This window comes from Candoia aspera, chromosome 2 (assembly GCF_035149785.1).
Source record: "Candoia aspera isolate rCanAsp1 chromosome 2, rCanAsp1.hap2, whole genome shotgun sequence".
Lineage (NCBI taxonomy): Eukaryota > Metazoa > Chordata > Lepidosauria > Squamata > Boidae > Candoia > Candoia aspera.
Window position 1 is genome coordinate 2,687,685 of NC_086154.1, and position 27,262 is coordinate 2,714,946.

The 27,262-nt window shown below is 49.1% G+C and overlaps 1 protein-coding gene across 1 annotated transcript in view; it reads right to left on the reverse strand.

Annotated features, from left to right (window-relative positions):
• Positions 1 to 26,622, reverse strand: part of LOC134488815 (H-2 class II histocompatibility antigen, E-S beta chain-like) — a 96,321-nt gene extending 69,699 nt beyond the window's left edge. The window contains exons 1-2 of the mRNA XM_063291153.1: positions 26,495 to 26,622; positions 25,714 to 25,952 (exon numbers count right to left, since the gene is read on the reverse strand). Of these exons, the coding sequence (XP_063147223.1) occupies positions 25,714 to 25,952; positions 26,495 to 26,606 (351 nt within the window). The 5' untranslated portion in view covers positions 26,607 to 26,622. The remainder of the gene's footprint in view (positions 1 to 25,713; positions 25,953 to 26,494) is intronic.
• Between the last annotated feature and the right edge of the window lie 640 nt (positions 26,623 to 27,262).

Consider the following 27,262-nt stretch of genomic DNA (forward strand, 5'->3'; position numbering starts at 1 on the left):
GTCTGCCCACGAGGTAATGGAGACTGTTAATTCCCAAGCCCAAGAAGAAGGAGGAAGTGGAAATCTGGTGACCCACGTGACATCCCACAAGCACAATAGAGATGTGATTTGCTAGAGAGACCCCCTTATGCTTGTGAGACAATGCTGAGTTGAGCCCTGATAATTCCAAAACAAACTACTGACAAGTCAATCTGACATCAATTTCTGGGAAGATCCTAGAGCAGATCATAAAGAGATCATTCACAAAGCGGTTAAGGCAATGGGGTAGAAACCAGCAGACTGAGAGTTCTAGTCCTGCCTTATGCATGAAAGCTGGCAGGGTGACCTTGGGCCAGTCACTTTCACTCAGCCCAACTCACCCCACAGGGTTACTCTTGTGGAGAAAATTGCAGGAATAAGGAGTATTAGGTATGTTCTCCACCTTGAGTTATTTATAAAATAATAAAGGCGGGATAGAAAATACATACATACATACATACATATGTACGTACATAAAATTTGTCCTGGGTCCTCTATTCTTCAATGTTTTCATTGATAGGGAGGTAGAGTTGATCAACCATGATTTTGTGATGCACATATTATGCAAATTCTTAGAAAAAACTGTTTTGATCTCATAAAAAAATGCCAAGCTTCCAGGAAAAAAATGTTATTTCCAGATGATAGTTAGATAGATAGATAGATAGATAGATAGATAGATAGATAGAGATGATAGATATAGATAGATAGATAGATAGATAGATAGATAGATAGATAGATAGATAGATGATAGATAGAGAAATACAAAAGTGACATTCAGTAGAAATCTTATCTGATTTGTAGGAACTAGGATTTGACACACCCTGGTATTGCCTATGAGAATAGACAGATGCAAGCTACAAAGTACTTCTTTCATTAAATTTTGATTTGTATCATTACTTGCATTATTATATATGTATTCTGGTCACTGATTGCAATAAAATACTAATGTTATCTCCTTAATGATTTTGATGAAAGGTGGTGGGAATGGCTCTCAAATTGGCAGCTGATCTCAAATTGTGTGGCCTAATTTATGACCTAGAAGCAGATCTAAAACTCGAAATGGCTGAAAGCAACAGAATGAAATGTAAGCGGGAAACAAATGCAAAGTTCTTTACTTAGAAGTACAGAAATAAGATGCACTGGAAGAGGATGAGGGATACCTCACTTGGGAAGCATATTGGTGAAAACGATCTCAAAATAGCACTTGGTTGCAGTCCAAATGTGAGTCAGGAGTGTGATGCTCATGGAAAGAAGGCAAAGGCATCCATAGAAATCTCAGGAAGTAAATTCTACTCTACTCTGGTTTGGGGAGACCCCAACTCAAGTTCTGGGTCTACTTGCAGGCACCACCCTTGGAGAAGACATTGCAGAAAAATTGGATCAGGTTCAGAGAAGGGCAATGAAGCTCATGAAGAGATCAAAGGAGCTGTTCTTAGCCTTGGGAAGCCATAGCGAAGGAGAGCCATGTTGGTCTGAGTAGCCAAGAATATTCACTAAATCTGCTTGCTGGGGAAGAGAGAATATTGCTGTCTTCGAATACCTGAAAGCCTAAGACCTGTTCCTTCTTACTCCAGGCTGTGGGATGCAGATTCTGGCTGAATAACAGGACAAACATCCTAAAAGGAAGAGCAGCTTGACAGATCACCAGTGAACCAGAGGAGTTCAGGCTCCCCTTTGCTGCAGGTCCCAATGCAGAGACCAGGCAGCCATCAGCCAGGAAGGCTTCAGCTGGGTTTCCTGCACAGAGGTGGTGGTGGTGGTGCTGGGGCTGGATGGCCTCAGGGCTCCCTTCAGTGTTACCAAAGTAAAGTTCTAGGATGCTGATTGCATACAAGGTTTTTTTAAAAAATGCATACAGTACATATTTTTTAACATCAGCAGTGTTTAGCATCATGATATACAGCCAGTTACACACACAGACACACACACACACTCAAACACACAAACAAACACTTGCAGTCTTTAGAAACATTGGCACAATATGAAAAATAATCAGCAAAAATCAAAGAGATGCCCAGTCCTCTCCTTCCCACCCCTAGAACTCCCCAGACGTGACCCACAGCTTTTGGAGCCGAAAGACTTGTGCAAGGCAGCAGTGGGTCAAAGGAAGGAGCAGAAGGCAGTGGGAGGGGACAAGGAGGTTGACACGGTTCCCCTCCCTCTTCCGTTGGATTCCTGCTCAGAAGGAATTAAGTTTGATGGATCCTTGTCAGGACCCCCTACCTGCCACGGCTGCAGCCTTGGAGACCCCAGTCTCTCTTCGCCCTCCTTCCTTCTCCTCCTGGATCTGGAGGAATACGCAGCATTCAAGGCGTGGGCCAGAGTCTTAACAACAGTGTAAACACGGTGGTCAGTGAGAAACCGGATCCTGCCCCTTTTCTCTGGGCTGTCTAGTTGTTCTTCCTCAGTGCATCTTCTCCGCTCTTTGACAGAAAAGACGTGCTTTGAAGAGGAACAGTTAAAAGCCTTTCTAAACTCTCTCTTGATGTAGTAAAAGTGTTCAAAGGCATGCTGTTCTTGCCCTTCTTTTCTCTGAATAACAAAGGACCAAATACTATGGACATATTGTAAAAACTCATTATTATAAATTTTACCCAAATCCCACAAGGCTGTGGTGACCCAGACTTTCCCTTCAATGGGTCCTGGTAAGCCTTGAAGGGTGCGATGTACACTGACCATTCCTTGTAAGAGGGTACCAATTTCTATAAAATAAACAAAGACATTGACTTGTCTCCACTTAGAGAGGGCATCCGTCATCAATACAAATACCCTAGTCATTGAGAACCTTTGTGTTACAACAGCACAAATGCCACTCCTGACAAGCAGAGGAGTCAAAGTCCTGACAAAATTCTCTCCATTCTCTGTCTCTGAAGCAACGAGACCAACCAAGGTCCATCTGAAATGGAGGAGCAGTTTGACAATTCCTGGGTACTGGATTCCTTCTTTCGGGGCCATCCGGTAAAAAAAAGGGAATTGAGTTTTATCATCCAGCAGATGTGAAACAACTTTATAAGTGATCTGAAAAAGAAAGGAAGAATGTTGTGTTTTCTTCTGTGCAGGAGAAGCCCCAAAAGCAATGGGGAGGGTGTTATGGGAAGACATGGCTGCTTTGCTCCTTGCCCTTCCCCACTGTGGATCCCAATCCATAACCATGTCACTTACAATAGCCATGAGGAAAAGCAGCTCTGGAATTTCATGGAAAAGATGGACTGGAACGATTACCCCCCCTCCTCCACCCACTCACCTTTCTAGATACACAAACGCACACACAAACCTGTGGTATTTTGTAGGTGTCCACCATAGTGGACATCTGGATGGAGATGTCATCATCAGTCCCATCAAGAAGAGCCAAGAGGTTGTCCTTCCTTCCACAGCTGTAGTTGGGAACATTGGCTTCTCCGGTGGAGAGCAGGTCCAGCAGGGCATCTGAAGTGACAAGGGTGTTCATGTAGTTGTCATGGATGTTGTAGCCAAGGGTGAGGTTGTGCAAGAGCTGGGGGTTCTTGTTCACCTCTTGAATGGCGAAACTGAATGGTAGGACTGCCCAATATTGAGTATTTCCTGTACTGCAAACAAATGTGCATCACATTATCAACAACAACAAAATTATATATTCAATTTATTCCTGTTTGACTTACGTTATGTTACGATCTTAAAGAGAATTTTTATAAAATTATGCATCATTGGTACATGATGCCATAGAAATTATGCAGAAAGTATAAAGGCATTCCAAATATATGTTGGAAATGTGAACATTTATTTATTTATTTATTATTCACATTTCTACCACCGCCCATCTCCCCCTAAAAGGGGGACTCTGGGCGGTTTACAATAAAATTCACCTTAAAACCCCATATCATAAAATCACCAATACTAAAATAATAAAAATATAAATATAAAATCCAAGTGGGAGATTTCCATTCCATCGGGAGAACATGAAGGAACCTTTTATCATGCTTGGTGGACATGTAGAAAAGCTGAAAAAAACTTGTATTCAAATACACACATTGATACAGAGGATTTTAAAGATTAATATTCAAGTTGAAGCCAGAACTTTCCTTTTAGGACTGACGGATGCACAGAAAAGAGTCATGGAAGATTATTTCAATATATGATTACGGTGGCAAGATTATTATATGCATGAGGATGGAAAGATTCCGCGTTACCCACCATGGAGGAAAGGTTGGTGACATTGACAGACCTTGCTGAGGTGGCCAAACTGACTTCTCTGATTAGGGAAAGGTCTTGGAATAGATACAAACCCAGGCTGTGCCCAAAAACACCTCTGCAGTTCTCAGCACAAGAAGCATTTAAAGAAGAGAAACAACAAAGTTGTAAAATCTTTTACTAAAAACTATTCTTAAAAAAAGCAATCCGTACGACCCAAGAAATCATATCCCTGTGACTTAGGAAGAAGTGGGATAAAAAGGAAGGAGTAAGAGCTTGGGAACCGCAGAGGGAGGGAATGCACTTCCATCACGCGCTGAATGACTTACACGCTAGACTGCATGGAAGGAGCCCTGCTGAAATGGAATGGCTGAAACAGAGCATGGGTTGCAGTGAGGACCACGCTGATGAGGTGGTCTCCTGGCCTGTAGGGGTTCCAGGGCTTTACTCCATCCTGCTGCTCCAAAGCCAGGGGGCACCTGGTTCCGAGCTTCCCGTGGCTTGTCTGGGGCGGCACCAGCAGCATCAGAAGCAGAAGCAGGAGGCCCATTACGCCACTCACCACCTTTTTTTAAGCAAGAAGAATTAGAAGAATTCCACGTGCGCCCACAAAACAGAAATGTCACTTGCATTCCTGATTCGGAGCCCAATCGAGCTTCACATGTAAAGGGGAGAAAGGTACGTTCAGCAGCACAGCCCCTGCCTGTCCTAAAATGTATGCCAAACGCTCAGCATGACCGGAGGCATTTACGCTTTCCTGATGCAAGATCCCTTGCCTGTTGCTTCAGTCCGACTTTTACACCGAAGGGAATCACTGGAGAAGTAGCAGCAGATTTCTCAAAGACTGGGAAGCTGATAATCGCAGTGAGAAGCAACATGTCCTCTGGGGGATTCTGAACGTGGTCTGTGGCTCCATGTGCAGAAGTGCCACTGGAGAGAAGCATGTTTGTGAAAGCAGCCCTGGGGGCACGGTCCTGCAGCGGCCGGGGCCTTCCTGTTGGGACGTGTCCAGAACGCGGTGCTGGGGGATGAGAGTCCAACCCCCAGGTGATTCACTTGCGACGTTCTTGCTTTTAACCACTAGAGAGACCACCGGGGCAGGTCATCCAAACCTCTGGAGTTTGGTGCATCTGCACACTGAGGACAGCCAGCTCGACTGCTCCCTGTCTTCTCACTCCAAAGAGTTAATGTTGAGACTGAGGTCTATTTTTTATTTTTTGTTCCATTAGATATGCATATATTGATTGTAAAATTGGACTGATTTTAAAATGGTTTTTTTTCTAAAGTGTACTGAGGCCTAAACTTGTTACTTCCTGGCTGAACTCTGTAACCTTTTATTTATTTATTTACTGACTGACTGACTGACTGACTTCTTTGATTTCTATAGCCGCCCATCTTGGCGAGTGACTCTGGGCGGCTTACAACAATAAAACCGTAAAACAATTAAAACAATTAAAAGAGTTAAAATATAAAATAAATACAGAATAAATATACATGGCTGCCAAGTGAGCAATGCATGGATATTAATACAACCAAGAGGCGGGACCATCCACACACTCGAGGCCCCAGGCCGGGGCACAAAGCCAGGTCTTCACGGCCTTACGAAAGGCCAGCAGTGTCAGGGAGATCCTAATTTCTGGAGGGAGGATGTTCCAGAGAGCAGGTGCTACAGAAGAGAAGGCAGGCCTTCTAGTTCCCGCCAGCCGACACTCCCCGGCTGACAGGACCCGCAGCATACCCAACCTACTAGATCGAATTGGACGGGCAGAAACAACTGGGAGAAGGCGGTCCCTTAGGTAACCCGGCCCCAAGCCATGAAGGGCTTTAAAGGTGACAACCAGCATCTTGAATTGCACCCGGAAGCACACCGGCAACCAATGCAGCTCCCGTAGCAGTGGTGTTACATGTGTCAAGTACCCAACACCATTTACTATCCGTGCAGCGGCATTCTGTACCAGTTGAACCTTCCGAATGCTCTTCAAGGGCAGCCCCATGTAGACCGCATTACAGTAGTCCAGATGGGAGGTCACGAGGGCATGAGTGACTGTGAGCAAAGCCTCTCGGTCTAGGAATTGGCGCAGCTAGCGCACAACCCGAAGATGTGCAAAGGCCCTCCTAGCCACGGCTGCCACCTGCTCTTCAAGCAGGAGCCATGAGTCTACAAGGACCCCAGATTGCGCACCAGGTCTGTCTGGGGCAGTGCAACCCCATCCAAGACCAAAGGTGGAAAAACCTTAGCACCGGGAGGCCCACAAATCCAGAGCCACCCAGTCTTGCTTGGGTTGAGTCGAAGCCCATTGCACCCCATCCAGGCCCTTACAACCTCCAGGCACTGGGTCAGGACATCCACGGCATCACTCAGGTGGTCTGGGGTAGAGATATAAAGCTGAGTATCATCAGCATATTGATGGTATCTTACCCCAAACCGTCAGATCACCTCCCCCAATGGTCTCATGTAGATGTTAAATAGGAGAGGGGAGAGAACCGAGCCCTGAGGCACCCCACAAAGTAGGGGACATGGGATGGACCTTTCCCCCCCATCAACACCGACTGAAACTGACCCCGGAGGAAGGAGGAGAACCGCCCCACAACACTGTGCCGCCCACCCCCAACTCCCGAAGCCGGTCCAGAAGGATACCATGACCGATGGTATCAAAGGCGCTGATAGGTCAAGAAGAGCAAGGATGGTCGCACTGCCCCCATCCCGCTCCCACCAAAGGTCATCTAAGAGTGTGATCAATGCCGTCTCAGTCCCGTAACCCGGCCTGAACCCTGACTGAAAAGGGTCCAGATAATCCGTTTCATCCAGGGTCCTCTGCAGCTGCCACGCGACCACTCTCTCCATGACCTTCCCCAAAAAGGGGAGGTTGGAGACTGGACGAAAATTGTCTAGGCTGGTTGGGTCGAGTGATGGCCCCTTGAGGAGAGGATGCACCACCGCCTCCTTAAGAGCCAGCGGGAGCGCCCCCTCTCTCAAGGAGGAATTAACCACCACCCAGACCAATCACGTGCCTCCTCCCGGGCAGCCTTGACCAACCAGGAAGGGCACCGATCTAATGCAGAAGTGGCCGAACTAGTAGCTGCGAGGGCCCTGTCCACTTCCGCAGGTGCAACCGGATCAACCTCCCCCCAGATAGCCATGCCAGACTTTGCCCCCGTATCCTCCGCTGGCCCTGCCTTTGCTTCAGAGTGGAACGTGCCATGGATCGATGAACTCCGCTCCTATACATGCTATAATTGAAAAACTGCTGTTAGGTATTTGGTATTGTTATACAGGTAGCCCTTGCTTAGCGACCACAATTGGGATGGCAACTCCATCACTAAGCACCACAGTCGCTAATTGGAAAATCACATGACCGTGATAGACATACGTCATTTCCTATTCAGTTCCAAGCGAGTCACTGTGGTCATTAAACATTAAGCAGTCGTTAAACAGGTTGAGCCCCTGTTGAATGAGATTTGAGATTATATGTGGTTTGCGGGGGCATTCAGGGTTTATTTTTCTCATCTGTAATTATTTACTTTTTTAATTCTCAGGCCCCAGAGTCATTGGGAGTCAGGAAGCTTATAAATTGCTTGAATCAATCAATCATTATTTTCTCATTAGTTTGTCTCTGTAAAGTATCTAACTGGGATTAACATGGCAATCCCTCTCAAAATACACATTAGTCTCAACATGATTTTCATCCCAATTACATTGATCCTGTCCCAGAGATCCAATGGAAGGTTTAACTGTTGGGTTTGATCTACTGAAATTGTATCAATACATTTAGACATACTGGTTTCACATGAGAAAACCCTTTGGAAGGGCTCTGATCGCTGGGTAAAGATTGCAATCCAATGGACAGACGAGGGCGGAAACTGTTTCTTCTTAGATCATTTTTCAGGAATTCCATTTGAGCCACATCAGATCTTTACAACATCCAATCAAATTAGAGCAGTTAATCCATGAATCGAGAGTCATTACTCAGAATCACCCGTGCCTTAAGCACCTCCTGGAAGGATTCTTGCAACGCTCTCTATGTGGGGCTCCACTTGAAGATCACTGGGAAGGTATAGCTGGTCCAGAATGAGCTGGCGTGGACAGTTCCTGGTGCACCTCATAACACCCACATTATACCACTGCTCCCAGTAGCCATTCCAGGGTATTTGTAGAACTAGCTTTCTCTGCCAGCCAACTCGATTTGGCAGGATGGCCACACTCTGGGTCCTGCCTATTAAGAAGTGCCATCTGCAGGACCCAGAATCTGGGCTTTCTCTATTGCAGAGCCTGCCCTTTGGAATGTCATATCCCCCAATATGCATTTGGCCCTGGCCTTGGTGATGATTCATAAATCCTTGAAGACCTGGGTGTTCCCCTGAAATGGGGTCTGGAGGTTGGTGCAGCCTTTCTGTGGAGGTGTTAAGAAGTTCCTCTCAGGAAATGTTCCTCTTTAAGGGACATCTTCAAGTACATTCCATATTCTGTACATTTCTCCCTATATGCTGACTCATTCAGACAATTTGCTAATCCTTTTCTATCAGCTGTTGTCCAAAGAAGGTCTTTCTTGAACTGTGAAAGGTGAGACTATAAAAGAGACATTACTTTTGGTATTTTCAGACACCAAAAAATGCACCAAGTGTCCAGACAATCAACATCCAAATGAGGACCGAGTCCGAGGCCTCCCCAGAGTTAGAACCTTCCTGTCCTATGAGGAACATCTGGGAATCATCCTGGTCTCCTTTGCCCTCCTCTTGTCCTTAACCACAGGCTTCATTTTAATCACATTCCTTAAATACTTAGAAACTCCCATTGTCAAAGCCAACAACCGGGACCTCTCCTACATCCTTCTGGTCTCCCTCCTGCTTTGCTTCTTGTCTTCCTTCCTCTTCACTGGCCAACCAAGGAAAGCCACCTGCCTCCTCCGACAAACTGTGTTCAGCATCGTCTTCTCAGTTGCCGTGTCTTCTGTCTTGGCCAAAACGATCACGGTGGTGCTGGCCTTCCTGGCCACAAAACCAGGAAACAGGATGAAAAGATGGTTAGGGAAGAGTTTGGCCGACTCCATCATTGTTTCTTGCTCTGCTGGCCAAATTGCCATCTGTGCCATGTGGTTGGGAATTTGTCCCCCATTCCCTGACTCTGACCTGCACTCCCAGCCTGGAGAGACCATCCTGCAGTGCAACGAAGGCTCTGTCACCATGTTTTATGTTGTCCTCAGCTACATGGAGTTCCTTGCTGCCATCTGCTTCATGTTGGCTTTCCTGGCTAGGAACCTGCCTGGGGCCTTCAAGGAAGCCAGGCTGATCAAGTTCAGCAAGCTGGTCTTCTGCAGTGTCTGGGTCTCCTTCGTGCCCACCTACCTGAGCACCAAGGGGAAATACATGGTGGCCGTGCAGGTCTTCTCCATCTTGGCCTCCAGTGCTGGGCTGCATCTTCATCCCCAAGTGCTCCATTATCCTTATGTGGCCAGATTGAAACACTAAGGAACTTCTAATTATAACAACGGAGTAGAAAAGTGTTTATGAAAGTGTTTCTCAGGGGCACAACATTTAATTATTTATTGTAATATTTATTGGGTTTATATGCTGCTTTATATGCATTTGATATTGAGGTGTCTTACAACAAAAAGGACCAAACATATAAAGAGCAGAACAGAAAACAACCCAAAAGTAAAATAAACAAATTAACAGTGGAAGGTTGTCATGCAGCTGGGAAGAACCAGATAGCAAATGAGATTGTTATTTAAACAAAGGACAGATGCTGAATAGACATGACTCCCAAAAGAGAGGGTCAAGCAGTCCATTGCCTGAGGTGGGATGAGTATGGAGATATAAGTGGGTTTGAACATAGTCTGTTTCTCTCTCTGGCTTGTTTTCCTATGTAGGCAAGGGCAGCAGAGCGGGGTGTCAGCAAGAAACAGATGAGTCCCCAAGCTCTCCATGACCTACCCCAGTATTTTCTGCAGGTGTTAGGAGCCATCATTGAACCCTGTGGGTTATCCAAGGTCCATGACCTCAGTGTTGAACCATCACTCCCCCAGCACCATTTCACATGTCGCAACAGGAAGGAACCCACTGCAAAACAAGATCTGAAAGGGTAAACACCCTCTGTGAAGACTCAGTCCAGGAAGGGGAAAAGTTAACCGTCTAACACCCAAGCGGTTTGTGGTCAGAACAAGCCATGTGCTACTCTTGTCCCCAAATGGGAAGCTCTCAGCTATTACGCCATATGAATGGGAGCAAGATAGCCAAGAACTGACCTCTACTTTTGCTTTAAATGGAGCCTGTATTTGACAGACGGATTGCTTTAACAAGTTTTCAAATTCTTGCATAAACAGAGCTTAATGATGAGCTTATCTCCAAATTACTGTTCACGAGACTCCTATTTCCAGTATCGGCCAGATGGATATCATGAATGATCTTGAAAGTGACCAGGAAATCCAGATCAATCAGTAGATTCCTACTACCCCCTCCCCTCCCATTTTTTGCATAGATCATCCACCTTAGAGGAATATGGACATAACCTTGATGAAAATATGGGCAGGGGCTTAAAAAAAGTCAAGATGGGGTCTGCAATCACACAATCAAACCCCCACCCACTTCTTTTGTTTGTTGCACATGAAAAGGGGGCAGGGTGTGTTTGTGTGTTTGTGGCCAACTTCCTGAGTTTTTTTACCTCCCTGTAGTCACTCCTGCCAAGATCATAAGATGTCTTAAGCCACGTTTTACCCTAAAGAGTTCTTGCCCCGTTTCTCCCACATGGGCTGATTCTGGTATATCCAGTCCAGGCTTTTGGCAACGGCACCCAAAAGCTTTCACCGTCTTCCTCAGAATGACACAAGTGTCATTGTGCCGTTGTGCCATTGCACCATCATGCTGCAAGTTTTGCCCCCCTGGTTTTGCATGCAGTGCCGTGCTGCACCCAGGAAAGCAGCGGTTTTCACATTGTGCTATGACTGTTGATGTCCTTCTGACACACCTGTTGCCCCCTCATGAATGACACTGGTCTGGGGCTCTGAAATTTAGCTTCAGTTACCAGCATTTCATTTCCCTGTTCTATAGTTGGGCTTATTGGCTTAAGAGTGGGAAAATATGGCTAGTTAAATTACATACAGTATTATCAGGTCAGGTGAACTAAGAAAGTCCACCCATCCTTAAAGAGGGTCCTACGAGAGGAGCCGATCCTAGGCCGCTTTCACCCACAAACACGATCTCGTTCAGGGTTCTGAAATCCGAATGAAGGCAGAGCCCCCCAGACGTCTTCCTTGCCAATAGCCTCCCTGCAGGGGAGGAGGAATGCTGGACGAACCTCCACTTTGGATTTTCGTCAAGGCATTCCCGAAGTGCCTCTGTTTCTGCTTCAGAGAGGGCATGCAGGCAGCTCCTCGGCATGGTTGCTCCTGGTGCCGGATCATCATGTGCAATCCTGGGGGGAAGCGATCAACTTCTTGGGTGCTGAAACGTCACTGAAGTCACTGTCCTTGGCTGACAACTGTCTGTCCCCTGCAGGGCTTCCTGTGCCTGGCACTGTTGCTCCCAGAAGGCCAGAGCACCCCTGGATCAGGAGGTCAGGGGTGGAGAGTATAAGGGATGACCTTGACGGAGCGAGGGAGATCCTTCACCAAGGCAATGAAGAGATCAGCATGGGGTGGAATCAAATGCAGCACCCAAAACAAACAATCAAGGCCGGACTGCAGTATTTATTAAATGGTGCGCACTGGAGGGGATCTCACCAAAGGACAGTGGGTGCCTCCTGCACAGACAGAGAAATGCACTGATATTTAGACATGACAGACAAGGAAATGCTGTGCACATACATACCCATGAGCAATAGCTCTCCAGTTACTTCCTGCCCTTCCTGCCTCCTTTAAAGGAAGCCATTGCCTTAGTGGGAAGGAGGGAGGGGGCAAGCTTCCTGAATACAGGGATCCATGGGAGCTGCTATGGGAATGTCCTGGTAAGACTGGTGCGAGAAGCCTGCTTCAAGGCTGGCGCTCGTCCCTTCGGTTGCAATTGGGTTGAAGCCAGACTCTTCACCTGGAAACTCTGCCAAGTCCTTTTCCCCACAGTTCCTTTAAACCCATTCAAAGGGAAAGAAGGATGGATGAACATGCCCGAGATGGGCAACCCTCTAATTCACATGAAGCTGTTGCCTAGTCTGGCAATGAAACATCTGCAAGAAAGCAACACGGCTCAGGGAGCACCCAGGACTCCACATTTACCTGACCTTCACTGTGGCTTACCTGCTACCCCACCTAAGTCACAGGATGGCTCCGTTTTTCATTGTTTGATGCAGCACGTCCATACGGGGTTTCCAGTCAGCAAAAAACATCGGTATGCTCTTTTCTCTGATCAGAGAGGTCAATTGAGCCATCTCAGCAACTTCCATCCTCTTCACCATCCATTCCTCCACTGTGGGTAATGCCGAATCTTTCCGTCTTTGTGCATGCAACAATCTTGCTGCAGTTATCATGTACAAAGACCAAGTTCCATGACTTTTCCAACTCTTTGTCCATCAATCCCAAAAGAAAAACCTCTGGCCTCAATTGTGTATCAGTCTTTAATAGCCTCTGAATCAGTCTGTGTATCTGAATCCAGAATTGTCCAGATTTTTTACACACCCACCAAGCATGATAAAACGTCCCTTCTTCTTGTTCACATTTCCAACATAAATTTGAAGTGCCTTTATACATTCTTGGCAATTTCGCTGGTGTCATATACCAACAGTACCTCATTTTATAACAATTCTCTTTAAGATTATACCGGTGTAAATTTCAATCCTTTCAGCCACGTATTTTCCCATTGTTCCATTTATATATTATAACCAAAATTTTTAGCCCACTTAATCACACATTCTTTCACTTGTCCTTCTGCTTCACATTCCCATAAAAGTGTATACATTTCAGCAGTGACGTGTTCATCGTTTGTACGCCATTCTGTTTCCAGCTCAGTCTTACAGTGTTCAAAGCCATAACCTCTTTTGCCTACTTTAAATCTTTCTAATAACTGTAGATAAGAGAACCATGGACAACTATATCCCTCATCACCAGTTCTGCTCTTGATTTTATTTTGCATTCCCCTTGACAAAATTCTAGCATCTGTCACGATCACCGTTGCGATGTTTGCGACATCGTAACGGCTCGCATGACAAAGCGTGGATGCGTGTCAATGGCTGGAGAGGTGCGGGCGATAAACCGGACAAAGAAGGTAATGGGGTTGGGAGATCTACTGAACAAACAAGGTCCCATCGCCCGGTAATCGGCCATTGACGCCCCTGATCAAGAAAGGATCAGGGCGAGGTTCGGAAAGGCGCGTCCGGGCTTTCGAGGAATATCGAGGTCTAATCGCCCGGTAATGGACCATCACCTCGCAGGAAGATAAACGGGGCGATGCCCGGGGCGAATGGGGCTGGACGACCTCTCACCTATCAAGTCTTGATGGCCTGTCACTCCGGGGAACTCGTGGGGCACACCCGGGGAGTGGGGGGGTGGAGCGCTGTTTGGCGCGAGGCTATTTAATTCAGCTTTTGGCTGCTTCCCTCACTCTCAGCTTTTTACTGGTGTGCATCCTATTCTAAATACAAGCCAGAGCTTAAACTTGATTTAGAGTCTGAGTCTTTTATTTGGTCTTAGGCATCCTTACAGTATCTCACGGTAAGTTGACCATTTGTGTTTGCCTATTACTTCTCATCTGTAAAGTGCTCCTTGGGCTGATATGCATTTAGGTCTTATGGGCTCATAGTGACCAATAGCATGGGTTAACCAGGACAGCAAAAAGATTACCTTATTAGCCAACAGGAAAATATACTTCCATTCCTTTTCTGTATTCCTTTCTTTTTCAGGTCACTGATAAAGTTGTATCACATGTGCTGAATGATAAAACGCAATTCCCCTTTTGCTACCAGATCGTCCCCAAAGAAGGAATCCAGTACTCGGCTCCCCTCTATTTCAGTTGGACCTTGATTGGCCTCATTGCTTCAGACACGGAGAACGCAGACCATTTCATCAGGACTTTTTCTCCTCTGCTTGTCAGGAATGGAATTTGTGTTGTTCTATCACAACACTTCTCAGTGACTGTGTCCATCAGACATGCCCTTTCTAAGTGGAGACAAGTATGTCTTTGTTTAGTTTATAGAATATGGTTGGCTTGCACAGGACTGGTCACTGTACATGAGATACTTGAAAAATTGCAGAGGTGAACCAGCTGCTAGCAGCAGGCTCCCACCCAGACTGGCTAACACAGGGTAGGACAGTGCTGATCATGAAAGACCCCCACAAGGGAACAACACCGTCCAACTACCAGCCAATAACGTGCCTCCCCACAACATGGAAAGTCCTATCAGGCATCTTAGCCACCAAGCTGCAGGACCACATGGGCCAGAACATGAGCACAGCTCAGAAGGGCATTGGGAACAACACCAGAGGCTCCAAGCACCAGTTGCTCATAGATAGAGCAGTTGCCTGAGACTCAAGGTCTAGACAGACCAATCTGAGCATAGCCTGGATTGACTGCAGGAAAGCCTACAACTCAATGCCACACACATTGACCTGGCAATGCCTGGTGCTCTACAAAGGCAACAGGACACCAAGGACCTTCCTCAAGAACTCAGTGGGATTGTGAAAGACAACACTGGAAGTCAACTCAAGACAGCCCACACACGTGGCCATCAAGTGTGGCATATACCAAGGTGATGCACTGTCCCCGTTGCTGTTCTGCATGGGCTTGAACCCCCCTCAGCCAAATTATCACAAGAACTGGATATGGATACAAGTTCAAGAGTGGAAGACAACAATCTTTGTGTTACATTATATATTATATATATATTATATATAATGTATATATAATATAAATTAATGTATATTAAAATGCCTTTAATTTCATTCCCTCCAGTGAGCAGTCTGGCTTTATTTCCTGGAGGATGGACTGGTTTGATCTTCCTGCAGTCCAAGGCACTCTCAGGATTTTCCTCCAGCACCACAGTTCAAAAGCCTCGATCTTCCTCACTGGGGGGCAAATGTTGCTGGGAAACGGCAGTCCCACGGACACCCAGGCCCCGACCCACGCAGAGCTCCAAGGGTGACAACCAGCGCCTTGAATTGCGCCCAGAGGCGGCACCGGTGCAGCTTTCGCAGGGGAGGCGTCGCATGGGTGCCTCAAAGCGCATCCCCAGTCCTCAAATGCTGCACTCTGGACCGGCTGCAGCTTCTGGGTGCTCTTCAAGGGCAGCCCCACGTAGAGCGCATTGCAGTAGTCCAGCTGAGAAATGACTAAGGGCCCCTAACTCCAAGGGGACCCCCAAATCGCAAAGGAACTCACTCTACCTGCGGCAACACAACCCCACTCAGGCGTAATGGTGGAAGCTCCCTGGAATTGGCAGGCTTTGAACCCACAGCCGCTCCCCCTCAGGAGGGCCTGGAAAGAAAATTGGATCTGGAATGGTCAGAGGCCCTGGAAATGTAGAGTTAGAAGACAGGATCACCCCAAGAACAGAAGCCGAGTGTCAGCCCTTCGAGGTCGACCAGACTGGAAAACAAAGCTTTGCAGGCTAATCCTGCTTTTACAATGTTATAGAAAAAAGAACTTGCATGTCTGAATGTGCTTCCATTTCCTCCCTTTATCTTTATCTTCATCTTCGTGAGTACCAGGGAGGGTCATGCCTGAGACGCTTTCTCAGGTTACCGTTTCTGGCCCGGACTCGGATTGCTTTTATCTGCCCTCTGTCTCGGTGGTGGCTCTTCCTCCCGTTCCTCGAGGTTGTTCCGTCTGCCCGCCACACCCTGCCATGCGGGGTCCCACCCCGGCCCACCCAGCCCAGCCCTCTGCTCTCCCAGCGGCCCCCCAACTGCCCAGGGAAGCCTTTGGGGGAGGGGAGGCGTCTCCTCCTCCTCTCGATCCGCCCCACGCAGACCCTCCCCGAAGGGTCGGAAGGCTCCGGAAGAAGCCCCCAGGCTGCAATGGACCAGGAGACCAATTTTGTCTGGACATGGAGTCTCTCCGTGGCTGGGGGTCCCTCAGCAGGGGCTGGGTGGCCATCGGTGGTGTTCTGATTTATTTGTTTGTTTACTGGTTCATTAATGAAATATGGGCTGCCCCAGTCAGGTACAGTCTGCATGGCCCACAAGAAAAATATAGGGAACAGTCACACACAGTCATCAAAACTCCAGAAAAACAGCCAACAATGATTTAAAATCATACCCCCTCTAACCTTGGGGCTTGGGGTTGGCTAGATGACCTCCAAATCCCTCTCCAACTGTTCTCTTTTAAGCGTTTTGGATTCCCCCAAGCCACCTGTGCAGGGGAGATCCTCCTGGGCCACAGGAGGGCAGCCAATGGCCTCCAAGCACCATGAGTGGCTTTAGTAAGCGAGCCCAGCTGCATGAAAAAGAAGTCAAAATTCTCCCAGACATGAGGAAAAAGGTTTCAGTGCCCTCAGACAAGGGACAGGACCTTCAGCATCCGGCAAAGGGACCCCTTTGCCCAGCTGGGGCGCAGACTGTATCCCTCACAGAAGCTCTAATTGGCTTGATCCTCATGAGGACTAGGAGGCTGTTCTCTTCTGTTCTTTCTTTAGAAAGTAGCCTTTGGGATGGGAGAGGGTGCGCTGTCTCCCTTCAGCTACCTCCCATTCCCTTCTCACAGCCAATCCGTGTTTGTGTGTGTGTGTGTGTTGTTGTTGTTGTTGTTTTCCCCTGGGTGGATGCAAGGAATCTCAGCCTGTCCCTGCCACCTGGTGCTGCGGAAGTGAAACTCCAGCCCTCCTGCAGCACCCTGTATTTTGAAGCCTTTTTAATTGCTCAAATCACGCCTTAGTGAGGCCGAGGGCAGACAGCAAACAAAAGGGGGGGTCTGAGTTGCTCCTCCGAAATTGGGTTCCCCAACTTTCCCTTTTGTGAAGGCGCTGGAGACCCTCCCTGTGAGGTGGTCTTGGGGGCCTGCAAGGATGGGGAAGGGCCAGGGGAGCCCAGGAGGATCAGTCCAGAGAGCCTTATTGTGCCCCCTTCCTCATTTCCCTCCCAAGGAAGAGGGAGAGGGAGGTGTGGATAATACTGCTGCACTGGTTGAGCTTCTGCCTGCCTTTCTCTACCCTGGGATGATGGCGGAAACTCACCAGGAAGCTCCTCCCCTTCCCCCCCCCTCCAGAGCCCCAGCAACTCTCTGTCTCCCCCAGGGAGCCCCACTGGGACCCACATGCTTCCCCCTACCTCCTCCAGGGGGCGTCTTGAGAGAGCATCTTGAGAGAGCGACAGCCCTGCGGGGTGGGCCAGTGCTGCCAAAGGAAGGTGTTGGAGCTTCTCCTCCTTGGGCGGATTGGGGCCTTCCTCCCACACCCCGAAGGGTGGGACTTTGAGGGGATTGGGCGGGGGCCTTTCGTAGCCCCCCCAGCTCTCCCCCAGGGAGCCCCATCAGGAAAGTGGAGGGGGCTGAGAAAGGCCCTCCTGGCTCCCCCTCCCAGTGGGCCATGCAGAGGCCATCCATCGGTCTCCGCCCCTCCTACGTTGATTGACAGGGCTGATCCGACTGTCCTGTCCTGGGGCGGCCAGCACAGTCAGATTCCCCGTGGCTCGCAGGAAGGACCTGAGACGAGGAGGCCCCTCCGCCTCCCCACTGAGCCCCCCAAATATCAGTCATCACAGTCCTTGGGAGAAACAAAGTACAATAAAATATACCACCCTGAGGGGACCCTGAAGGATTTTCTGCAAACCTGGAGACTCAGGAAACAAGGCATGGACACACAGCCATCGTCCACACCTCCTGGCACGCAAGGACAGACCACACCCAAACTCATTTAAAAGACGCTGCACAGACATCCCCAGAAGGACACGGCATCTCCTGCCATCTTTGCAGCGCTTCGCAATCCCTTTCCGGTTTTAGCTCCCTGAACAGTTCGGGATCATCTTCAGATTGGTCCCCCTCCCTGCTGACCCCTTCCTTGGTCCAGATCCCACCCAAATCTTTCAGGGGGTCCCCTCCTGACCCCCTACTGAGAAAGTGGCCCCTGGACCCCTCTTCACCTTCCCTCCATCAAGTGCTCCATCCGAGGAAGGGGACCTTCTCCACGGGGCCCCTGAGCCTGCAACCGTCCAACCCCTCCCTGCTGGGTTTGGGAGAAGCCTCTGATCTGGGGGGGGGGATTGCAGACCCTCCACATCCCTCTTGGAGGGGAGCAAACAGAAGATCAGAAATTCAGGGAGGGAGGGAATTTTTAAAATTTTTATACCACCTTTATTATTTTTATAAATAACTCAAGGCGGCAAGCATACCGAATACTCCTTCCTCCTCCTATTTTCCCCCCAACAGCAACCTTGTGAGGTGGGCTGGGCTGAGAGGGAGGGACTGGCCCAAGGTCACCCAGCCGGCTTTTGTGCCTAAGGTGAGATTAGAACTCTCAGACTCCTGGTTTCTAGCCCAGCACCTTAACCACTTTAATCAAATGGCTTCTGACCTGGAGAGAAGGTGGAGCTGAGATGACACTATTCAGACAGCATCAACTCACATCATTCCAGGGTTTTCCTGCAGTCTGAAGTTTATTGATTTATAGCAAAGAAAAGCAAAGGAAATTAACTCAGAGGAGAACTGCAACATGAATTCCTGTGGATTCAAAGCTGAGAAACGAGGGGGGATCCAAGGACGGGAAAAGAGGTTGGGCTCTGCTGGGCAGACAGCGGTTGATCCGCAAGATCACTTCTCAGAAAGGGGGGATCTCAGTATGCAGAGCATCTGGGATCTCTCCGGATCCAGTGGGCTGGAATAAGCACCAGATGGATTTTGGGTTAAGGGGCTGTGGGGTGGATGGTTGCAGCCATTGCACTGAATGGGGGTCTGTGCTGAGCAGGAGAGGTTGGGGGGTCTGCAGCAACAGGCAGGCCAAGAGTTCCTGGGGACAGACTAGATGGCCTCTACTCCCCTCCCGATTTCCCCTCCCGCAAAAGAAAAAGAGGCGTGGAAGGAAGCTGGTGGGTCTTGGCAGGGGAAGGTCCAGGCTGCGATTCTCCTCCTCTCGCCAACCCACCGCCTCGAACTTCCACCCTTCAAGGGTTGCAAAAGAGGCAGAAATTCATCCGCTCCTGAAAAAACATCCTTTTGCATCTGACAGCAGGAAGCGATAGCAGGATTAACTCATGAGTGCTGTAAAAAAAAGCGATATGGGAGAAAATTAGAATATATGGTAAAACCTTCAATTAAATATAGGTAAGATCTTTTGGGAGAGTCTGCAGAAAAAACACGGGGTGGGCTTCCCCTCCCCTTCCCATTCAGCTCCCCCAAGGAAGGCCCACCCTGCAGGGGGTGGTTGATGGGCAGGGACCGGATGGAGGGAGAATCCGCCCCTTTCAGGGAGGAAAAGGCTGCGAAGGACCAGGGATTCCTCCCACTCTTATGTCCCGGGACTCGAAGGGGGTCCGAGGTCAGCCGAGGGGCTGCAAAGGGAGGCTCCAGCGTGATGTTGCTGATGTGGAATTTATCCCTAATTGGCTTAATTAAGGGATTAATCAAGAGAGGAGGCCTCCCCCCCCACAGATATTCAACCCTGTATTAACCAAGAAGGTGGTGCTACGATGGGGGTGGCAGGGAAGGACGGAGCCTGGTGCAACTTACGAGAACTTATGTGAAATGGCAAAGGGGGGCAGGTAGGAAGGGCAGCCCACACATTTGGGGTGCTCCATCCCCTTCCCCCAATACCCTGAATGGTCCCCCTCCTTTCCTTCCATTTTGCAATTTCCCAAAAGTGGGAAACATCCTGGAAAATGTTTGTGTTTTTGTTTTTAACTGCATCACATTTTGGGGTCCCCTGGAAGAAAAAGTGACCAAAGACCTCAGAAAAAGATTTGGGGGATCCAGATAATCTTGGAAAGTTTTGCTGCAGAAGCTAAAGGAGCCCAATTCCCAGCAAGGAGGATTTGCGCATCATTCAAGGCTCCTGCAGTTACTTAAGAGGTATTTTTGGGGAGAAGACAGAATTAAACCCGTTAGTTACTGGAGGGGAATGCAAAGCGCTCACCTGCAGGTTGTTGGATGGAGGTTGCTGAAAAGAAAGTGAGAGAGAGAGAGAGACAACCAATACTGAAAAAGGTCTGGAGCGCTTAGGGGTCCCACTCTCAACTGACAGCCCATAATATGTTGCATTATAGTCTCTTACAGCCTCTCCAAGAATAAAGCTTCCTAAAGAAATTTCTCATCAATCTGGGCAACGATTTATTCAGGATCATGCCCTCAAGGGATCCCCCCAAGGATTTCCCTCTTTCTATGGCTGTTTGGTGCCATCGGAGGATCTGTGGTGGCTCAGTGGGGCCACCAGCCTTGGGACTGGGGGGGTCCAGGAAGACCTTCTATGCCATCTTGATCAGATGCCGCCCCTACATGATCCCCTCCCCATCTCTCCTTATCCAGCCCCAAAGACTCACCTTTCTTGCTCTTCAGGTAGAGGGAGAGCCCCACAGCCAGGAAGGCCACCCCCAGCACGGCCCCCACGGCCCCCGTCCAGAGTTTGCTCCTGGCAGAGTTGGAGGAACGTGGCTCTGGGGAGGGAGAGGGAGAAGGAGCCCGGCCTGAGCAGGAGGATCAGGGCCAGCTTCCTCCGGGGGGTCCGTTCTGGCTCTGCACTCCAGAATGGTCTTGCCAGCCCCAGCGGTGCCCCCTTCCTGGGCAGGATGGCAGGGAGGGGAGGGCAGGGAGGGGCTTACCCCACTGGACGGTGACAGGGGCCTCCAGGCTGGCGTGCCCCACCTGGCAAGCGTAGACGTCCCCCCGCTTGGGCCGGGTCTCCAGCATCACCTGGCGCTGGTAGGTCCAGTCTCCGTTCTGCAGCTCCTCCCCAAAGGCGACGCCCTCCTTCTCCGGCCGCCCGTTCTTCAGCCACCAGATGTCGATCTCCAGGGGGTAAAAGCCCGTCGCGGTGCAGAGGAGGATGGTGTTGGGGGACGCGGGGTCCGCCTTGGTGGGGGAGATGGTGACGGTGGGCTTGGCTGGGGGGGAAGCAGGAGGAGAAGGAGGGATGTGGGAGAATCAGCAGGGCCAAAAGCAGGAAGGATTTTAATTTTTAAATTACAGAATGGAGACAAAATAATAAACTTGGCCTCTACCAAATAAGAGCAAAGATTAATTCTAGAAGATTTTTTCAAAAATTAACAGAATTGGAAGAAGGTGAAATATTGTCTTTGGAGACACCAGTGGACTCTCAGGTCTGAATTTAAATAAATCGACTCAAGGCAGGAAACGCGGACTGGCCCCGATGGACGTTTGGAGACTGCAAAACCCAACCGAGAGAGGCCGGACCTTCTTCCCGGCCAGGCATCAGTCCGACTCCGGAAGAGACGCCTGTTCGGCCTCCGAGACTTTAGCGCCCCCTATTCACGAGGGGCAAATCCCTCCAAGGACATTCATGGAGCATAATCCGATATTATATGCGTGGTGCTCTGGAGCAAAACTTCCTTTCAGATGGGGGACAAATGATGTGTTGCGACCTCATGGCTCCATCCTACAGAAATGCCAGGAGGAATTGCATTTCTTTTCCAAAGTAAACAGGAATCTCTGACACAACCATTTGGGAAACAAGGAAAGGGTATATGGGGGGCTGTTTATTAAACTGACAGCAAAACAAAGAAGAGAAAATACTAAAAGGGAGGAACAATTAGTTGCCAAAATACGAGCGCAGACGTAACCCCAAAAGACACCCGATGAAAGAATGGAAGAAGCTAAGAGAAAATAAAATTGGCAAACAAAAGAACTTTGAACATGTGAATAAACCAGGAAATTTCCCAGGCTTTCAGCTTCGAAAAAAGAAAGAAACGCAGACAAGATCAGCAATTGTTACACCAACGATCAGAAATCATGGAAGAATTGGCAGCTTTTTCAAAATAATTATATTCCATGGCTGACATCGATGAAGCTGCCCTGAAGAAATATCTTGGAAGGCTGGTTATCAAAGGATTTTAATGCCCAACGTGGACATATACTAAGCAAACCTGCAACTATCCAAGAAGCAAAAGTGGCAATAAAAAAAAGCAGACCCGGAAAAGCACCAGGTCCAGCCGGGCTCAGGAGTGTAAAGGACGTGAGGAGGAACCGTTGGGAGCGACAATGAACCAGCACAAGGGATTGAGGCGATGCCGCTCACCGGGGAAGAAAAGCGTTTCGTGGGGCACACAAAAGACACATCGACCGAACAGGTTAGATTCCGAAAAGAAACATCCAGAAGGACTGCAGGTTGCAATTGACCTAAGAGAGCATCTCAGCCAGAAGGAAGGAAAGCAGCATTAATTTTTCTGCGCACAGAAAAGATCTTTGACTCCCCATTCCTTCTGTCAGCGTGCAATAAAATAAGCCCCGCATGTGATGTGGCATTCACCACCACAGAGCCACAAGGGGCAATAAGGCAGTGGGTGAAAACCATCCAGCAATTCTCTGGATACCAAATCAACGTCCCCAAACCAAAAATTATCCACCTTTAAAGCTTTCACACATGATTTTCTTGATGTAGAAGGCAGTGATACTTCATCAAACGTGAGTTGCCCGGTGGCACTTGCATCCTCTTCTATCAATTTTGTAGGTCCCCCACTTTCACAACCGTCACTGGGGCGCCATCAGTAGATATACCAGGTATGTTGACAGTGGTTAAAGAAAATCGCTTTGATATCGTTTTTACTGCTTCGTACAAATCAAGCGATTTAGCCGTGTCCTTTAACGGCACCAAAGAAGCCATTCCTTCAGTGACATTATATTCGTTATCAACGCCTCTAATAAAAGTGGCAAGTTGAGCCATATCTGGAGCATCGGTACTTCCATCCATCACCAGAGCAGGTGGGAAAGGTCCCCTCGGCAAGCACCGAGTCACGTCTGACCCTCGGGGGGAGGCCACTTCCGCGACGTTTTCTTGGCAGGCTTTAGCGGGGTGGTTTGCCATGGCCTTCCCCAGTCGTCCAAAGCATGAAATTTGAAGGTAGCAGCTTTACCCTTCAAACCTCTCTTGACAGATTTTCCTGTTGCTTCAGTTCGCCTGGCTATAGTCTGGTGAGACAAAATGACTTTAGAAAAATCGCTGTTTTTATCAGGACAAATTATATCTGCCACGCTTTCCATACATTGCTTAATACACTCACCATCGGCAAATGGATTTGATTTTTTGCAGTCAGATTTGCTACCAAATAACTAGCTTTTACAATAGAGTCCTTATGAGTTGTGACTTCTTTGAAAGAAAATAGTTGAGACGATAGACTTTTTTTCAGTTCTGCTAATTTGTCATTATGACAAATTCCTTGATATGCTTTGAATCTGGCAGCACGTTTTTCCGTATAATGCCATTTCAAATGGTAGTCTTTGAAAACTGACACATTTCCCTATAAATTAAGCACAGTGCCTTAGTATTTGTCTCGACAAAAAAGTACTCAACTGTCCATTTTTTACTGAATAATCTTCCTTCATCGGCGATTTTTGTTTTTTTCCTTTCTTTTTTGGGTTCTGTTTTTTGTTGAAACGATGTTGAAGCCATGCTGGAATACATTTATTTAGGAATAAAGATCTTTTTTAAGAAATAACACATTGATCGTAAATTGCTAGGCAGGCAAATAAACAAAGCAAAGTGTTATAATCAAAGTGTAATCGTTGTCACAGAACGCGTCTAGGTAGGTTGAAATATTATATATCATGCCATGTCGCCACAAGCTCACGTGTGCAGCGGGCGACGGTGGCATCAGCACTGCACCGCCCGCTCCCCTACACAGCGTTCCGTTGTTTCTGCCTACGCAGTCCGCCCTCGAGCACCACGCAATCAAGGCAGGAAAAAAATTGCAAACTAATGTTAAGAGTTTATGATTTTTTGGGGCCGCATTACTAGCTGTTCAGGGCTGCAGCTGCCTGTGGGCCTTGGGTTGGACATGATTGCCTTAAACAATGAAGGTTTTCAGAGGACTAAAAAGCCAGTGACAGAAGATTCTGTAAAATGAATAAAATCCCACTTGATCTGGAGAAAACACAGAAATAAGCGGAAAATAACAGAATGAAATTAAAGGGGAAAAAAGCGGAAAAAGGGGCCAAAGTGTGATGTGGCTATAGTTTTAGGCAGAATCAACAGGAAGACTTTTTTTAAGGAAAGGGCAAAGGAGCAACAATCAGGGGTAGCTGTTCACTTCTCTCAATTGCTCAAGTCCTCTCAGGGAAGATTCATCCCCCCTCAGAAGACTAACAAGTTCCGAATTCCCCTTTCGGAGCCAGATGGACAGAAGAGCTTCTCGGGGATCTTGCGCTGTGCCGGATCGATGCTGGGGGTCCTTTGGGGGAATTTCGGGGGGAGACCAAAAATAAAATATAAATAAAATATTATTTTATAATATCATTTATATTATAAACAAATAAAAATGTAAATAAAAATAAATAAAAATAAAAATGCAAAAATTAATTTAGGCCATGTGCAAGAAATCTGGGAGAGAGAATCAAGATTTTAATGGGTTTCTTTAAACTCTTCCCCCAAATCAGGAACTTTCCAGCTATGAGACGGAAGTGATTCTGCTGAAGGGGAAGCTGGGTCTGTCACGAAAAAGGTGCTTCCAAGGGGGGCTTTTCTCCCGGGCCCCCAAAATTGGCCAAGCAAGGGTGGGGTCCTTGGTGCTCTCCGAGCCTTGCTGGTTTCTTGCAGAAGCTCCATGGCCAGACTAGGCAATCCCTTCAGTGCCAAGGGGGAGTGGGCCCTGCTCTCAGCTGACATAGTGGCTTCGATTGGCCTAACAATGTTTCTCAGCTTTGAATCAGCTTTTTCTCAGGCAGGGGGAAAAGCCCCTAAACCATTCCGTAGGACTGAGGTCTGCGTCTTGGTTTAAACACGGAATCAGAAGTATGATTTCTAGATCATTTCCTCTATTTCTTTGTTTGTTGGATTTAGAAGTGCCGGACTCCAAATAAGTCTGAATACAGAATAGAGAAGGAAAAGAAGGAAAATGTCCAGAGAAAGGGCAGAAGGACAGGAGACTTTTCAGTCCTTTGGAAATTCATTTTTGTCCTTAAACGGGGCCCAGGAGGAAAAGAGGAGGAGAGCCATGGGCTCCTGGCCAGAAAGGGGGACCGGGAGGCCCCTCAATCGATCGATCAATCGCTAAGGATCTATTTGGGAGGAGAGAGACGTTGCTGGGTTCCCCCACACCACAAAAAGTCATCTTTGGGCCCTTTTCCGGAGGGAATCAAAGGGATCCCTGATTCCGCGCAGGGAGAGTCTGGATCCCGACTCTGGATCCCGTGAAGGAGAGGGATATTCCGTAGATCTGGGAGCGCGGAATAAAGGAGGAGCAAAGCAGGGCGGCCAGAGGCCCAGAATTTCTACAGCCCAACACGCCCCTTCATAGCCCAAAAGGAGCCCCAAAAAACTGCAACCCACAAACAACCAAAATTTCCGCAGCTGCTCTCTAAAACTCGCCCGATTAGGCGGGAAAAGTCCATGAGGGAGAATCTTCATACATTTAATGGATTAAGGAAGGGGGGGTCCCTTCTGCATCCCCCCCCCGAAGCCCCTCCCTCCCTCCCGGACTCACCCCTCCGGCCAATCACATGATTCTCACGGAAAACGTCATAGTTGTGCCGGCAGAGGCGATCCACTTCGGCCCTCTTGTACTGCAGGAGGTCCTTATCGCTGTTCCAATAGTCGGCATCCCGCTGCCCCAACTCGGTCACGGCCACGTACTTCCCGAGGTCGCTGTCGAAGCGGTCAATCTCCTGCCGGTCGTAGAAGTAGCTCTCCAGGTAGCGCACCCGCTGCGTCCCGTTCAGGAAGCGGCACTCTATCTTCCCCTGGTACAAGAAATGGGCTGCGGAGGAGGAGGAGGAGGAGGAGGAAGGCCGTCAGGAGGGAGTCCCAAGCCCATCGCTCCCGGCCGCGACTGGAGGAGGGACCCACACGGGGAGGGGGAGGGGGAGGGTGGAGGGGGCTCCCTGGGGGAGAGCCTCTAAATGGAGATTCTTAAAGAAAAACACGTTTCTGTTGCAGGAAAAATACTTTTCCCTAAAAGCACTTTTTTCTTAAACGGCTTTTTGGATTTATACAGTTTCCCGCTTTCCCTTTCGCTTTCTCCCTCCTCTTTTAACGCAACAAACTCTTGAGGCCCCGGAAGGTCCAGCCATGGGGGGGGGGGGTGAGGGAGGGGCCCCGGCTGTGTCTCGAAAGGGGGTCCCTCTCCGTCCTCCTGGGGGGCTGTGGGGAGGGGGGGCAGAGACCCCGCGGAGATCGAGGCTCCTGCAGGCTCCCCCCTCTCTTGCCCTCGGCCCCTTCCCCAAAGTCCCTCCTGGGGGTCCCAGCCCCTTTCCCCCCCTCCCCCCAGCATCAGGGGGACCCGCCCAGCCCCCTCCTTACCGGGGGGCTCCTTCCCCCCTTCGCTTCCGGGGATCCGGCACAGCGCCCCCACCAGCAGCAGCAGCAGCAGCAGCAGGGGGACCCCGGCAGAGCCCATGGGGCTGCCCCACATGGGTATCCCAAATAGAGAGGGGAGGGGGACGGAGATGCTCCCAGCCCCCGAGGCGGAATCGGAGGCTCTGGATGGGGGAGGGAGCGCTTTTTCTGAGACTTCGCACTTGGGAGTGCCCAGAAAGCAGAAGGACCAATGGGAATTCTCGCTCCTGCAGCGTCATCGGTCTCCGGGCAGAGTCTCTCCTGATTCGCCCGGTGGAGGAGATAGTTCGGAGCAGAGAAGGAAGCGGAGAAAGGGGGCGGGGGATCCTTTCGGTCTTGGGGGGCAGCAGCTCCGGGGGGTCCCTGCAGGCCCCAGAAGGGACCCCCCTTTCTTTGCCCTCCCCGCAACTCTCAGCCAGGCTCTCTCTTTCTCTGCGTGCCTGGAGGGGGTGGACTAGATGCCCTCTGAAGCCTTCTCAAGGCCCCGGGGAACCGCAGGCTTGGGCTGCCGGACTCCGAAGGGGGCCTGGTCCTATCAGGCCAGAAGTCCGGGGCTTCTCTGGGTTCCAGCTGAGTCGGGGATCCCTCCGTGGGGAGGCTGGAAGTGGGGGATAAAGGGAGGGAGCACCCGGGAGCAGCCCCTGGGTCTGAGCCCGGAGGCGGGGCAGGGGGTGACGGGGGGGGAGGCGCATCCTCAGCCCCAGTCAGGCCTGCGGGGGGAGGGGCAGACGC